Source organism: Merops nubicus, unplaced genomic scaffold (genome assembly GCF_000691845.1).
Source record: "Merops nubicus isolate BGI_N331 unplaced genomic scaffold, ASM69184v1 scaffold965, whole genome shotgun sequence".
Taxonomy (NCBI): domain Eukaryota; kingdom Metazoa; phylum Chordata; class Aves; order Coraciiformes; family Meropidae; genus Merops; species Merops nubicus.
In genome coordinates, this window is record NW_008608733.1 from 19,170 (window position 1) to 32,173 (window position 13,004).

A 13,004-nucleotide genomic window follows, 5' to 3' on the forward strand; every position below is an offset into this window, starting at 1 on the left:
CTTGGGAGGTGTGGAAAGCTCAGTCAGGTTGACCTTACCCTGCTAATCCTTCTTCAAAAATAAATTAAAGCAATTGTTGTCAGCATGAAATGTTGGGTTACTTTGGGGGGCTTAGACTTAAGATTCTGTCTCGCCCTATAATAAAGTTAATTGTGCACTTTGAAGAGCACAAACCTAGTGAAATCCTGCTAAAATCCTCAGAGAAGTTTAACTGGAGAACATCTACAAGCAGCTGTAAGTTTTCCAGTAAGTGTCATAACCAGCTTGTTATGGGACTTATGATGAAAAATAATTGGAGAATCATGTTAAATTCAGTCAAATGAAAAGCCATAGTCTGTGCTAGGTGGTATTACCTAAGATTTACTATGTGTTACAGTAAAGGCATGTGGTCACGTGGGCTTCAAATTCAGTCTTTTTAATGTCTAGATTAATGTCTTAATTCAGTCCTAAAGCAAGATTATGAGAGAGCTTTCATGGTGTAGTAGTGTGTATATAATATAGCTTTCATGGTTAAATGTGAAATCAATCTCATACCCTATTCTAATGTTAACTTTTAATATATTAGTGTGTAATAGATGTAAAAAAAAGACATTTTCATTTTCTTTTTTTTCCCTTTTCTCCAGATGTTACCAGGTTTGCAAAAGGAAATAGAGCAAAAGCAATAGTGAAACTCAGTCTGTACAGAGGGAGATGAAAGGTTATGTATAATGGAGACAGCAATAGCACATAATTCAAAGTCAGATAAACATGTTATGTCATTTTTTTGTTAATTGTTCCCCAGACATTTTTGCACTTAATTGCATTCTTTGCCTCAGGCTTGTTGAGCTGAAGAGGAGTGAGTTAGCAGGTAATGCTAACTTAAAATGCCTTTTACTTTGTAGATCCTTGCAGGGGAGCAAGTTAATCTTTCCTAATTCCAATAAAAGCCATCATATGCACAGCTGTTAAATGTATTTTGTCAGAACTGGAAATTTCTTCTAAAGAGATAATTTACAAGGCATAAACAAACATGATTCATCAATTACTTTTTCTGGACAGAAGCTTCTTTTCAGACAGAGGAAAAAAAAAAAACCATGAAGTCAGCATAACAGCAGAGTCTGTATTTTCAGTGTCCTGACTTGGATGTGTGCTTACATGCTTTCATAAGGTGAAAAATGAGAAATTGAGAATGGCATCTTTTCCAGCAATAAAAAAGTAGAAGCAATATCAGTCAGAACTCACATTTATGACAGGTTTGAGAAAAGAAAAACTAGCATTTGTACACCTAGTACTCCATCACCTCTTAGGAGAGGGAACTAAGGAGATGGACAATACACGGTTGCCTTGAGAACACTGAAAAGTGAAGAATCTAGGGGAACTATTTTAACAAGCCAAAAAAATAACTACAGTTTAGCCCCCAGGACTTCAAGTGTGCATTCACCCCTCAGTGACTAGCCACAGAAAAAGAGAATTATCATTTCAGAGCAACATGTCTGCTGAGAGCATTCTGCAGCATTTAGGAATAACAGGAGATAATTCAGAGCTTTTTTTTTTTTTGCATGGATGCTGAGTAACACATTGATTTCTCTTAATGATCACAATGTCATTAAAAGGGGCTTGCTTTTTTTTCCCCAGCTGAAATTCTTGAACTGGCTGGCAATGCAGCAAGGGACAACAAGAAGGGTCGAGTCACTCCTAGACACATCCTGTTGGCTGTAGCAAATGATGAAGAGTTAAATCAGGTAAGGAAAAAAAAACACTTTTCTGTGTGAGGGCCAGGATTTCCTTTAGGGCTTTTAAAATTGTCTTTCCATAGAGCTGAATTGTAATTCAAGACCTCTGCTTATTGAGTAGCCCACCAGGAAACAGCTCATTCACTCACTAGCACACTGCCTGTGTAGCAGACTGATTCTGAGACTGCAGCACTCAGCTTAATTATGTATTTGAGGACTCTTAAATGTGTAAAAATCCAATGGAGATATAATAGGACATTTACTTGCACTATTACAGCTGCTTCTGTTACAGTGGGACATTGTCATAAACTCTACAGAGACACAGAGAAAAATCTTGTAGATGTTTTTTCTTATTTGTTTTCCCCCTTATGCAGCTTAAGGACTCAGTGGGACCTGACCTGTTCCCATTGCAGTCTGGCATGGTGACCACAGAACTAAGAGCTTTGAAACTCTTGCAAGTCTGTGTCCTTCACAGATTTCCTGATGGCTTTAACTTAGCCAAAAAAAAATTGGGCATTATTATTAATGTTGTGGTGTCAGCCAGAGGCACTGGCTGGGATTAATGGACCTTTGTGTGAGGTGCTGTAAAAAACACGTCTGAAAAGATACTTTTTTCCAAACCTGTGCATCATGATGGGGCAGGAAAGAGAAAAATATCCCCAAACCAACCTCCTGCTGGCTTTGTCTGAAATTTGGTAATATTTTCCATTCATCATCCCTTTATAAGCTTGGAGCTTTGCTGACTTGTGGTTGGGGAGCAGTAAACATGAATCAGAAGGTGGGAGTACCTGAGGGACTTTGATGTCACTGTATCCTCCCAAATAGTGATTTAGTCCCAGTTAGATGTATAAAAAAGTGGGTTAAAGTGATTTTAAATACAGAATGTGATATATTTCACCTCTGCTTTTAAAGGCTTGAATGAACTGCACACTTTTGAATATTGATCTACTTTTCTTCAGCTACATAAAGATTTTTTTGAAGAAAGCCTTCCAGGTATAGAGATTTGTATAAATGTTACCCTCCGTTTGAAGTTTCTTTTTCTAAGGAAAAAAAAACAAACCCACAACTGTTTTAAACATGGCACTTCCAAGAAAATTCAGCAATTGGGACATATATTGGGTGATACTTGTTTTGGAGTCCCATCTCTCCTGCACAGGCTGCCCTGCCCTGCAAAGCCCTCCTGGCTGGGGCTCTTCTATTGGCCAGTAGCTGGGTAATGTCTTCATTGCATGGCCACACAGAAACAGGTCTTGTGTGAGCCCAAGAGATGCTGGCAGTAACAAGCATAGTGCAAGAAGAATACATATTCCCTTTATCATTAAGATCTAGTGTGTAATCAGCTTAATTTAGTATCTTTCATGCGTCTCTTCAGGATCATGTGTTGAGAAATGCACAAGAACCACTGAAAGCTCAAGGCAATGTAGGAAGCTTGCAGTAAATGACATTTTCTGTTTATCTGTGAGTAAACACTGGAATTTCTCACCTACAACCTTTGATTTCTTTTTCTTAGCTATTGAAAGGGGTCACCATAGCCAGTGGTGGAGTGTTACCCAATATTCACCCAGAGCTGCTGGCAAAGAAGCGGGGATCAAAAGGAAAACTGGAAGCCATCATCACCCCACCTCCAGCAAAGAAGGCAAAGTCTCCATCACAGAAAAAAACTGTGTCGAAGAAAACAGGTGGCAAGAAAGGGGCAAGGAAATCCAAGGTAGAGTAGCCAGTTATCTGAAACCCAAACCAGCTTGCAAGTCGTAGCTGTGGGGAGCATCCCACAGGTTAGACTTGCTGTTGTTATCAGGAGTGATTTCAAGTGCTGCAGGAGAAGTGCTGCCCTCTCCCTGGTGTGGCTGGAAGCCTGGAAACCTGCCTCAGAAGGGGCACAGGTCTGCAGGCAAGCTGTAAATACTCCACACGTGGGCACGGGCTGCAGGCACCAAGAGACAGAAAAGAGCCTCTTGTTCTAGTCATGCCTCACCAGTGAGCAAACGAGACCTTACCTTGCTTGGACTGAGTTCAAGTATTGAGACATGTCTACACAAAACAGGGAATCTGGGTATTTCTTGCAAAAATGAATTCACACTAAAGCATTTTATAATTTTAAATATTGAAGGAAGACAACAGCTTAAGTCATTGAATTGTAACAGTGTCCTCAGCCATTAACATGTCAGAGTCCTGTTTTCTAGTGTTCCCTTTTTCTGTCATATATTGTTTTATTTTTTTAAATGGGTTCTGTTTTGCCCCAGCTTAGTATAAGATTCCTCTTAGCTGATCTGATGAAATCCAAGGAGTGTGAAACACTCCTGAAGCAGGATGCAGTTCTGCTAGATCAGGTAGCTGAGTCTCTTGCAGTGTCACAGAAACTGTATTGTGGCCACACAGAATTTGTTTGGCTGGGCTAAAGACCTACAGATGTCCTCCTCAGTCATTAGTGTGTTATGGATGAGGCTCTTCCATGTTTAGATTTGTTTACTTTTAATGCCTGGTAAATAAATTAATTCAAAGTGAAGTGTGCAGGTGAGGGGAAAAAAAAGAGGACAAAAAATGTGATTTTTCTTATACTAGGAAACTAAGAATAATATATTTTTAAGCTCAGGAGAACTTTCCTTCATTGCTTTTTTTAATTTCAGTTCACAGAGTAGGGAATCTTTCTAAGATGTAACTCTATAATCAAGGATCTGTTTTCTTTTAATTTCTTTTACAAGACAACTATTGTCAAGCAACAGGTTATGAAAGTAGGAAGAAAAGTACAGGAATTTCACATGAAATGGACAATGCATGTGAACAGTTGTCTTCCAGGTCAAACAGCTGTTGCATTCATCCTGTATGTCTCTGTTATTGTTTACTTGGTCACTCTTCTGATTGTTTCACTTCTTTGGTTTTCCAACCCTTGAATTTAGTTTTCTCTCTTGGGACACCTAGTAGCTGACATTTCAAGTGCAATGCTTCTAATAACCATGCACTAACAATTTCCCTAAATCTGGATTTTTTTTTCCCCTACTTGATTACAAAAGCAGGAAGTCTGTTGTGGGGTTCTGTTTTTCTTCCACACAACAAACTGTATTGTCTGCTTACTATATTGGTATTTGGCTAACAGTAAACTCCTGGGGAATTGAAAGAGGACCCATGAAAATCTAATTTTCAAAACATTTGTGCAAAGTAAAGCACAGTTACAGCTTCTAGAAGCACCCGTGTAACCTTGCATAGAAGTCTTTTTAGTTGCTCAGACACAGATTTAGTTGATATACTTTGGAAAGGGACAACAGCAGAACAGTGGCTTGCTCAGTATTCCAGTTGTGCTTTTTAGCTTCAGCAGAGATGTTGCTGAGGCACCAGGTATTTATATGAAGTCATAGGTGGTAACTGTATTGAAAGTATGAGCTTTTGGCACCAGTTGAGTTTATAACCCCAGAATTAAATTCTTTATCTTCATGAAACATCCTTTTCAAAATGTTCCTAGTTTTTATTTCTATTCAGTAAATCAATGCATTCCTGAAACCTATAGTTTTATTTCAGAAATGCAGTTGAAAAAAAGGAATGGTGGTTGAGGGGAACTCCTTTCTTTAATGGAGACAGGGGAAGGTGATGATTTGAAACAAGACAGAGAAAATTGTTCAGCCTGTTTCCTCCTACTAGGCAGGTCCAAAGTAGGTGTATTCTTTGACACTGCCTCCGAGGACGCCCAGATTTCAAGGCAGCAGTTCTAAAAATAAGTCTGTGCAATCTGGGAGCACCTCCCTTCACAGAGAGACAAACTTTACACTCTGACAAGTCAGTTTCTATCTTATAATTAATGTCTGCCCACCCATAGAATTAGATACATTATCTTTTTCCACACGAGGCTGTTGAAAGTTTGGAGCTGTTTAAATGTTTTCCTGCAAAATTTAAGACAACTGTCACCTGCATTGTGGAAGGCAGGAAAAGGCTTGTGTGGAAGTGCTGAGGTGGTTCTTCCCATTGATTCCTTTGGCTGCAGTCAGTCACTTTAGTTAGATTAAAGGAGAAAATCCAAACAGCAGTGTTTGTGCTGGCATTTTATTGCCTGGTGTAAGCATTTATGGCATGTCATTTATCTTAGTTTTATTAAACTGTTTTTTTCTCTCAGCCTTAACTAATTAACTCTATTTTTGGAAGAAGAAGCAGGGAGAAGTGAGCAAATCAGCCAGTGCTGACAGTACAACAGAGGGAACTCCTGCAGATGGTTTCACAGTCCTGTCCACCAAAAGTCTGTTCCTTGGCCAGAAGGTATGCTCCTGCATTTTTCTAAATGAATACCTATTTTTCAGTGCTGCTTAGGGAGCACCCCCTCCCACCACCACCCCTTTCCCCAAAACGTCTAGGTACAATGGCTATTTCCCCACTTGGGCACTTGAGGAGATGGATGATATTAGTTTTTTGAACACAGAAAAATCTCTGAAACAACTTCTAGAACATTTTTAAAAATACATAAATGAGTCTTCATATGGCTACACAATTAAATACTCAAATCGAAGGAAAGCCTGTGTGCTTGTTAATCTGTCTCATGTTGTTCCTAAACAGCATCACTGTTACAGCCAAGCTTCTGCCAAAAATGAGTTTATTCTAAGGATAAAATGTCTTTTTCCAATGGGCAGCCCACTTCATTGCTGATGTAAATGATTTCCAGGTTTTTATCAAAACCTATTTCAGACATTTGTTCATCACAGTGGTTTTACAGTGTGTTCTGCTTTGTTATTTACAAAAAATTAATGCTGTGTAATAATGAATGATGCTTTTTTGAAAAGCTAAAAACAATCCTTTTTTCCCTGTGAATATGCTTTGGGACATGGGGTGGTTTAGTACAAACACATATCTGCTTAAAGAGTGGATCCATTTAAAGAGACAATTCATTAAATTAATTTGGTCTTTTATCTTGAAACCTGACATTAGTTCACGGTACAAAATTTTGTGAAGTAAAATTGCATCTTTCTTCTATCATTCAGTGATCAGATCATTGTGTTGTAAGTCATAAAAGATGAGCCATTGTCCATTGTGGAATGTATCTCCTCTGACTCATTTTTATTTCATACTGAGGTTGTTCTCCATTTATCCTTGCACAGTTTGTTTGCCAAGTTTAACATGCATGAGAGTAACATTATTTTTTGCAAGACTTCTGATTTCCCACATTTAATTTGACAGCTAGAGCTAGACCTCTGGCTTGGTAGGGCTTTGTTCTTTGACTACTACTAAAGGGCTGAGTTTGAATATATTTTTAAGAACATTTTGATGACTAAATTAGAACCCTAAATTTATAAACTACATTACTGCTTCTAGAAAACAAATAAGGTCAGGCTTTTGGACCTGATTTTGATCTCCTTTTAGTTACCATAGGAGATGTTTAATAAGACACAATGTTGTATTCCAGCAAGACTGACCCAGGAAATCCATGGGGTTTTGCTGTTGGACTCAGTGGAGGAGAATCATGAGGTCCAGGACTGCTTTAAGCTGTAGTGAGCAAAGCCAGTGTCTGTTGTAGAGCTTTCCAGTGAGTACCTTGTACTGGGAAATGGACATTCTGGCTTTCTCATTCACTTGGAGTGCAGCCCCTTAAAAAAATTCCTGGTCTGACATGTCCATCCCCATCCTTGTCAGTTAGCCCTGCACATCAGAGGGGCCAGATGTTAGTCTTTATTTGTAACAAAGTACACAGAATGAAAAGAAAACTGAAATTAAAACCAAAACCTTGTTTGCCTCCAATGAGGGAACACTCCAAATGAAACAGATTACTTTCTGAGGGGTAGGGAATGCATAGGTGCTGCTGAGATGTGTCTAGTACAGGTTTGATTTTGTTTTTGATTCCCTGTTTGAAACAATTGTCAGAGGCAGTAAATGGTTAGTGTAAAAAAATAAGAAAAGTAGGCTATGTCTAACAGAATTTTCTATATCCTATTATCTGTGAAATTCTTACCTTGTTTGAGCTGATAAATAATGTATTAATGTCTTTGTTCAGATTTTACCCCCAAAATAGCATGTTTAAACCCACCTAAATTCTTTTAAGATTGAAAATGTGGAAAGCTTAAAAAAACCTTTGCGCTGTAGTGACCCAAGAAATTTTATTTAGCATAAAAGCACCAAAAAAAAAAAGCCTCTGGGTTATTCCTAGAAACACTTTCAGACCATTCCCCATGCCTGCAGGTTTGGCAGACTGTGCCTCGTTCCTGGTGGTGGTTGTTAATTATTGAAGTGACACACAGAAGGCTCAAATAATTGCTGTTAGTTTTGGAAAAGTACAAATGAAATATAACAATTATCTCTAAAAACTCCAGTAACTTTGGATGAGTTCAGTGTTTCTGCTTAGCCACCTCTACATGCAATTGCTGTTTAAAAAGAGAATAATGATTTTTAAAATTTAACTCGGATGCTTAACAGAAAAGAATTCATTTTGTTATAGTTGCCTTACATTAGTGATTAAATTAGATAATCATAAACAGAACTAATGAAGAATTTTCTGCAGTAGCCATTGTGGAGAGCAGTGTTGCAGTTTGATTCCATCAGTTCATGGATGATGCTTTTTGGGAGGGCAGAACACGCCTGTTTGGAGGAGGACCTTAATTTATTCAGCACAGCCTCACTCCTGGAGCAGCATTTTGAGGGAAGGGAAGATCTGCTCCTCTCTTGGGTAGGGAGGACAGTGTTCAGGTGATCCTGCTTGGAGGCCTGGGAGCTGGGACTTGAGGCTTCTGGGTTTGGCTGAGTCAGAGCTCCTGGCAGTCACCATGTCTCTCTCTGTTCCCTTCCCCATTTGTGAAATGGAGATAGTTATGCTTTTCACAGGGGTGGTAGGAAGCTTAATAAAACATTTTGAGCTTTTCCATTTGAAAAGCAAAAATATTTATTCTTATAATAGATTTTCCTTGAGTCCATACTTACAGATTTTCAGTATGCTTTCGTGTTCTGTGTGCTCTTAATAAACTACAGTGCAAACACAGAAACCTGAAACTGAAAAACCCAAACAATCAGTGTCTTTCAAACCTCCTGTGACACCCTTGAACACCTTTACAGCATGGCTTCGTGGGCTGCAAACCCACAAGAGGGTCTTATTTGTAAAAAATGGCTCTTCATCCTCCTAATATCTCCAGATTTAATTATTGAAAACACAGATGAGAATGTTGCAAACCTATTTTGAAGAGTTTTTAAAAGTTGTTTTTGAAAGTACTGTTATTGCATTAAATCTTTAGGTAACTGCTGGCATTCAGCTAGAAATTTTTGGAGCTGAGGGAATGGCACAGAACCCTTCAGTTATACCTGGAGAAGTGTATTGGTGCTACGCTAATTAAGGATTAAAATCAAGTTAATATGTAAATGATTGCACATCCTGCAAGTGACATCCCAATGGAAACGTGATGTTCTGTACGTGAACTAGTTTGGTTTTCCTGAGGCAATTAGGGAGTAGAGGCAGAGTTGAAAGACCTCAGGCATAAACATTAGGATTTGGGCTTTCAGAGAGACCTCAGCTTGTTGTCTGCAGCAGGCATCTTCAGTTTTCTGCAGGAAACTCACAGCAGAAACAGTTCCAAGACTTTAAAGGTATTTTTTTCTGAAATCAGAAATGCAAAGCTTGGCTCAGAAGATACTCATGGATGTGTTAAGTGCCATCTGCATTTTATGATAAATTATTATAATGATAAATATGATTATATAATAAATGATAATAATCATTACGCATTTTATTAACCAAAATGGTCTGCAGCCAATAGATCTGGGGCAAAAACCTGGAGAACACAGAATTAGGGATCAAAAGAGTCAGCTATAAAGTGGAAAAAAAAATGCTTAGGAACATACTGAGGTCTCCACAAAACAGTCTTTTGGTGTGTGCATGAGTTTTGTTGTTTGTTTTGTTTTGTTTTTTTATTTCAAAATTCATAAAGTTTCTTTTACATTTTGGTTTGATTTGACTTTTTTTTTTAAACAGCAGTTGCTTGTAGTCAAACTCAAGACTCAAACTCCAGTATGAATAACTCTCCACGTGTGAGGTATTAAAGGATTCTAAACTATTTGGAAAGCAAGCTTTCCTAGCTTTTATTACAAATTCCCAAACAGACTCACACTTAAAATGGGGTTGAATTACACTCATTTTTAGCCAAAAACACCCTATTTTGAGGGAACATAGTTTACTCAAGCAACATATGCAAATCATATGAAATTGTAGGATTTACAAAGAGAGAAAAGGTCAATTCATATAATCATGAATAAAATGGAACTGATTTTTCCCTGAAACCTAAATACTCTTGGTCTCCCTAAATGACCCATTCACTTGTTCTGGTTCCATGAACTGGCTCGTGTTCCCTATTAATGAACTCACACACACTAGAAGAAGACTTGAAGCATGCTGTTCACAGAACATGGATTACAAACCCAGGGACAAAATTCAGTTATTAATTAGATAAATTGTCAGGCCTGGATGTGTGTTAAGCCTCATCAGTTGAACCCAGCAGGCTTTGAACTAGCAGGAAAGCCTGGCTTAACTGGCCCCAGGACTGGCACGAAGGAATGAGACCTTTCTCTTGCATTATTGCCTTCCCTGTAACCTCATCAGCTACTGAAACAATCATTTCAAACGCATGTTGTAGGCAGAAGCATAATTTATGGTGCAGAGAATGTATTTCCCCACATGAAAGAGTCTGGGAAACCTTTTGGACTTTAATGTGGTTTAAGTTTTGGTGCGTGCGAGCTCCGACTTGCCAGCACTGGCTGTGGGGAAGTTCCACACCCCCCTGTTACCAGCTTCCTCCCGTGCCTGGCAGCACACTCCACTTTTGACTTTGCCAAGTTTGCCATTTACATAAGATTGCCTCAAATTTTGGAGTTGTTTCTCTGTCCTGGGTCACACACTACGATGAGACACCCGAGCTGTCAGCAAATTTCCATTTTACACTCCTAAGCACCCCCAAAAAGCCCTCCTCACTGGTGTGGCATGGCAGGATCAGTTTGTCACTGGTCTGAGTTTGTCATTGATTTTTTTATTTTATGTAACACTTTGTAAGCCATGCTGAAAACGTGTTGCTAGAAGCTGAAATTTGCACTTCCTGATATTTCATTAATTCTTTTTATTCTTTTAGGAACACGTAGTGCAGAAGTGAAGTTAATCTCTAGGTATCTGTGCTAACTTCCTCAGTTTTCTGTGTGCCTCTGGGAAATCCTCCTGATTTTGTAATGATTAGAACAGAAGTTGAGAGGCATGCTTGAAATCCATGGGTGTTGATGAGAGGAGTTAATGGCCATGAATGAGTGGGATTAAAATCCATCTTTTCATAGCTGACAAAAGGAAGTAAAGCAAATAAAAGCTAGAAGCAGTGAGCACATAGTAGTGCCTGCTTACTGTATGTCACTAGCCCTTCACAGAGGCAGCAGAGCCATGCAAAGACCTCAAGGACCTGGGATAAAGAGTGAAGGGACCACTGATCAGGAAGGACAAAGCACCATGTGAGGAGGGAGGAGTCATTGGAGCCAAGCATGTGCTTTCTCAAAGAGGTGCTCACAGCTCCTGCCTTAGAGAAGGAGGAGCAGCAGATCTTATCCAGCTTCAGAGCTGAGCAGGCACAGCACATTCCTGTAGCTGAGGCTTTAGAAATGATGAGGGTGTCCATCTACACTGCAAGGAGAAACAACTGCCCAGATAAGAACCCCAACTAATAGTCAGCACGAAGAGCTCCTTAGTAGGTACATTCCTGCCCTCCCAGCGTGAGCAACACTGTTTGAGTCTTGTGTTTGAGTTTTATTTTGGATAATAACCCTCCTTTATGACCTGCCTTTTATTTTGCATATTTGTTTGCAGTGATGCTATCTCCATCTGTGTTGCAAAGCTCACTTTTCTGCAGCTTCTCTGTGATTTCCCAGCTGTCCTGTTATTTCCCACCTCATGCTTTTCTTTTCAGCTGAACCTTATTCACAGTGAAATCAGTAATTTAGCCGGCTTCGAGGTGGAGGCCATTATCAATCCTACCAATGCTGACATTGACCTTAAAGATGACCTAGGTAAATGGGGCATGGGTTGACACAACTAACGGTCACATGGGAATTATGGAACCCAGAATTTACTCTCTAGGGCTTAATAAGAGCAGAAATTCAAAATCTTGCAGGTTCTGTTTTGTGGAAGAACTATATTCGAAAGACTTTGTTTACCAAAATCTGAATGCTTGCAGCTATTGCTAGTCTTCAAGTTGGTTTCAGTTGAAAGAAATCATTTAAATTCTTTTCCATAATGATCATATGTGACTGTTAGCTATTTTGGGGGGTCTTGGATACTTTGAGGACTAAAATACTTTTTTGTCAGGTTGTTTTCAAAATAAGCAGTTTCTCCATTCTAACTGCAATCTCTGGGTTTTTTTCTGCTAAAGTAGGCCTGAAACATTTAAAGAGGAATGATTAAATAATTAACTATCCCCAAATTTTTCCTACCTTGATTTCACGTTTAATTCAGTGAAATAATTTGTTTCCATTATGTTTCAATTACTCCCTGTCACTTCCACATTCAGCTGAAAACCAATACTGATATTATACCAACACTGAATTTGGAGATACTCTCATAGATGGTGTATCACTTTTAAAGCTTCTATCTTGTTCCAGATTGCAAAAGAAATGTAAAAATCCCTCTTCAACAGAAGTCTGTTCTTCAGCAAAAGTAAATTAACTTTCATGCATTTATGTACTTATTCAATTGCACCTGCTTCTGTCTTTTTTTTAAACTTCCTTAATGGAATACAGCCCGTAATTCTTTATTACTGCATTTCCTATGGGAATGTACACAAGCAATTTAACAGGAAAAAGATATAAGTAGGCTAATTTTTAAATCACCCTTTCTCAGGAACGTGCATCTTTTTACACGTGTCTCGGCCATTTCAGCACCTAATTAGAAAATAAGCTTTACTTTTAAAATACAAAGTCAATCACTTCTAATTTTTTAAAGCAAATTCAGTACAATTCTGCGAGTTCATGGTTTCCTCCATACAGAGGAGACTGGCAGTTTTAGAAAGAAAATGACACCTCTATGCATACAAAGATTTGTGCATGTCAGCTTATTGGTGCTGACAAAATGGAGAAACTAGTTATTTTGTTTGGCTTTGATGATCCTGAATTTCCTTTTTTTTTTAAACAGATTCCATATTTTAGTGTCATGCTCTATGGGGAACTGGTTGTTCTAGGTTTCTGCAAAGTGAAATGGGGTATTAGCTGGTTTTAAAACTTTGGAAATGATCTCATGTGATTGCACTGACTTGTCATTTTAACATTTATTTGATCATGTCATACTCGATATCCCTCCTCCTGTTCCCTACACCC

At 38.6% G+C, this 13,004-nt stretch overlaps 1 protein-coding gene across 1 annotated transcript in view; it reads left to right on the forward strand.

Moving 5' to 3' along the window:
- Nucleotides 1-13,004, forward strand: part of LOC103772970 (core histone macro-H2A.1) — a 37,476-nt gene that overhangs the window by 11,802 nt on the left and 12,670 nt on the right. The window contains exons 2-5 of the mRNA XM_008940316.1: nt 1,615-1,721; nt 3,223-3,420; nt 5,844-5,954; nt 11,603-11,702. Coding sequence (XP_008938564.1) covers nt 1,615-1,721; nt 3,223-3,420; nt 5,844-5,954; nt 11,603-11,702 — 516 coding nt within the window. The remainder of the gene's footprint in view (nt 1-1,614; nt 1,722-3,222; nt 3,421-5,843; nt 5,955-11,602; nt 11,703-13,004) is intronic.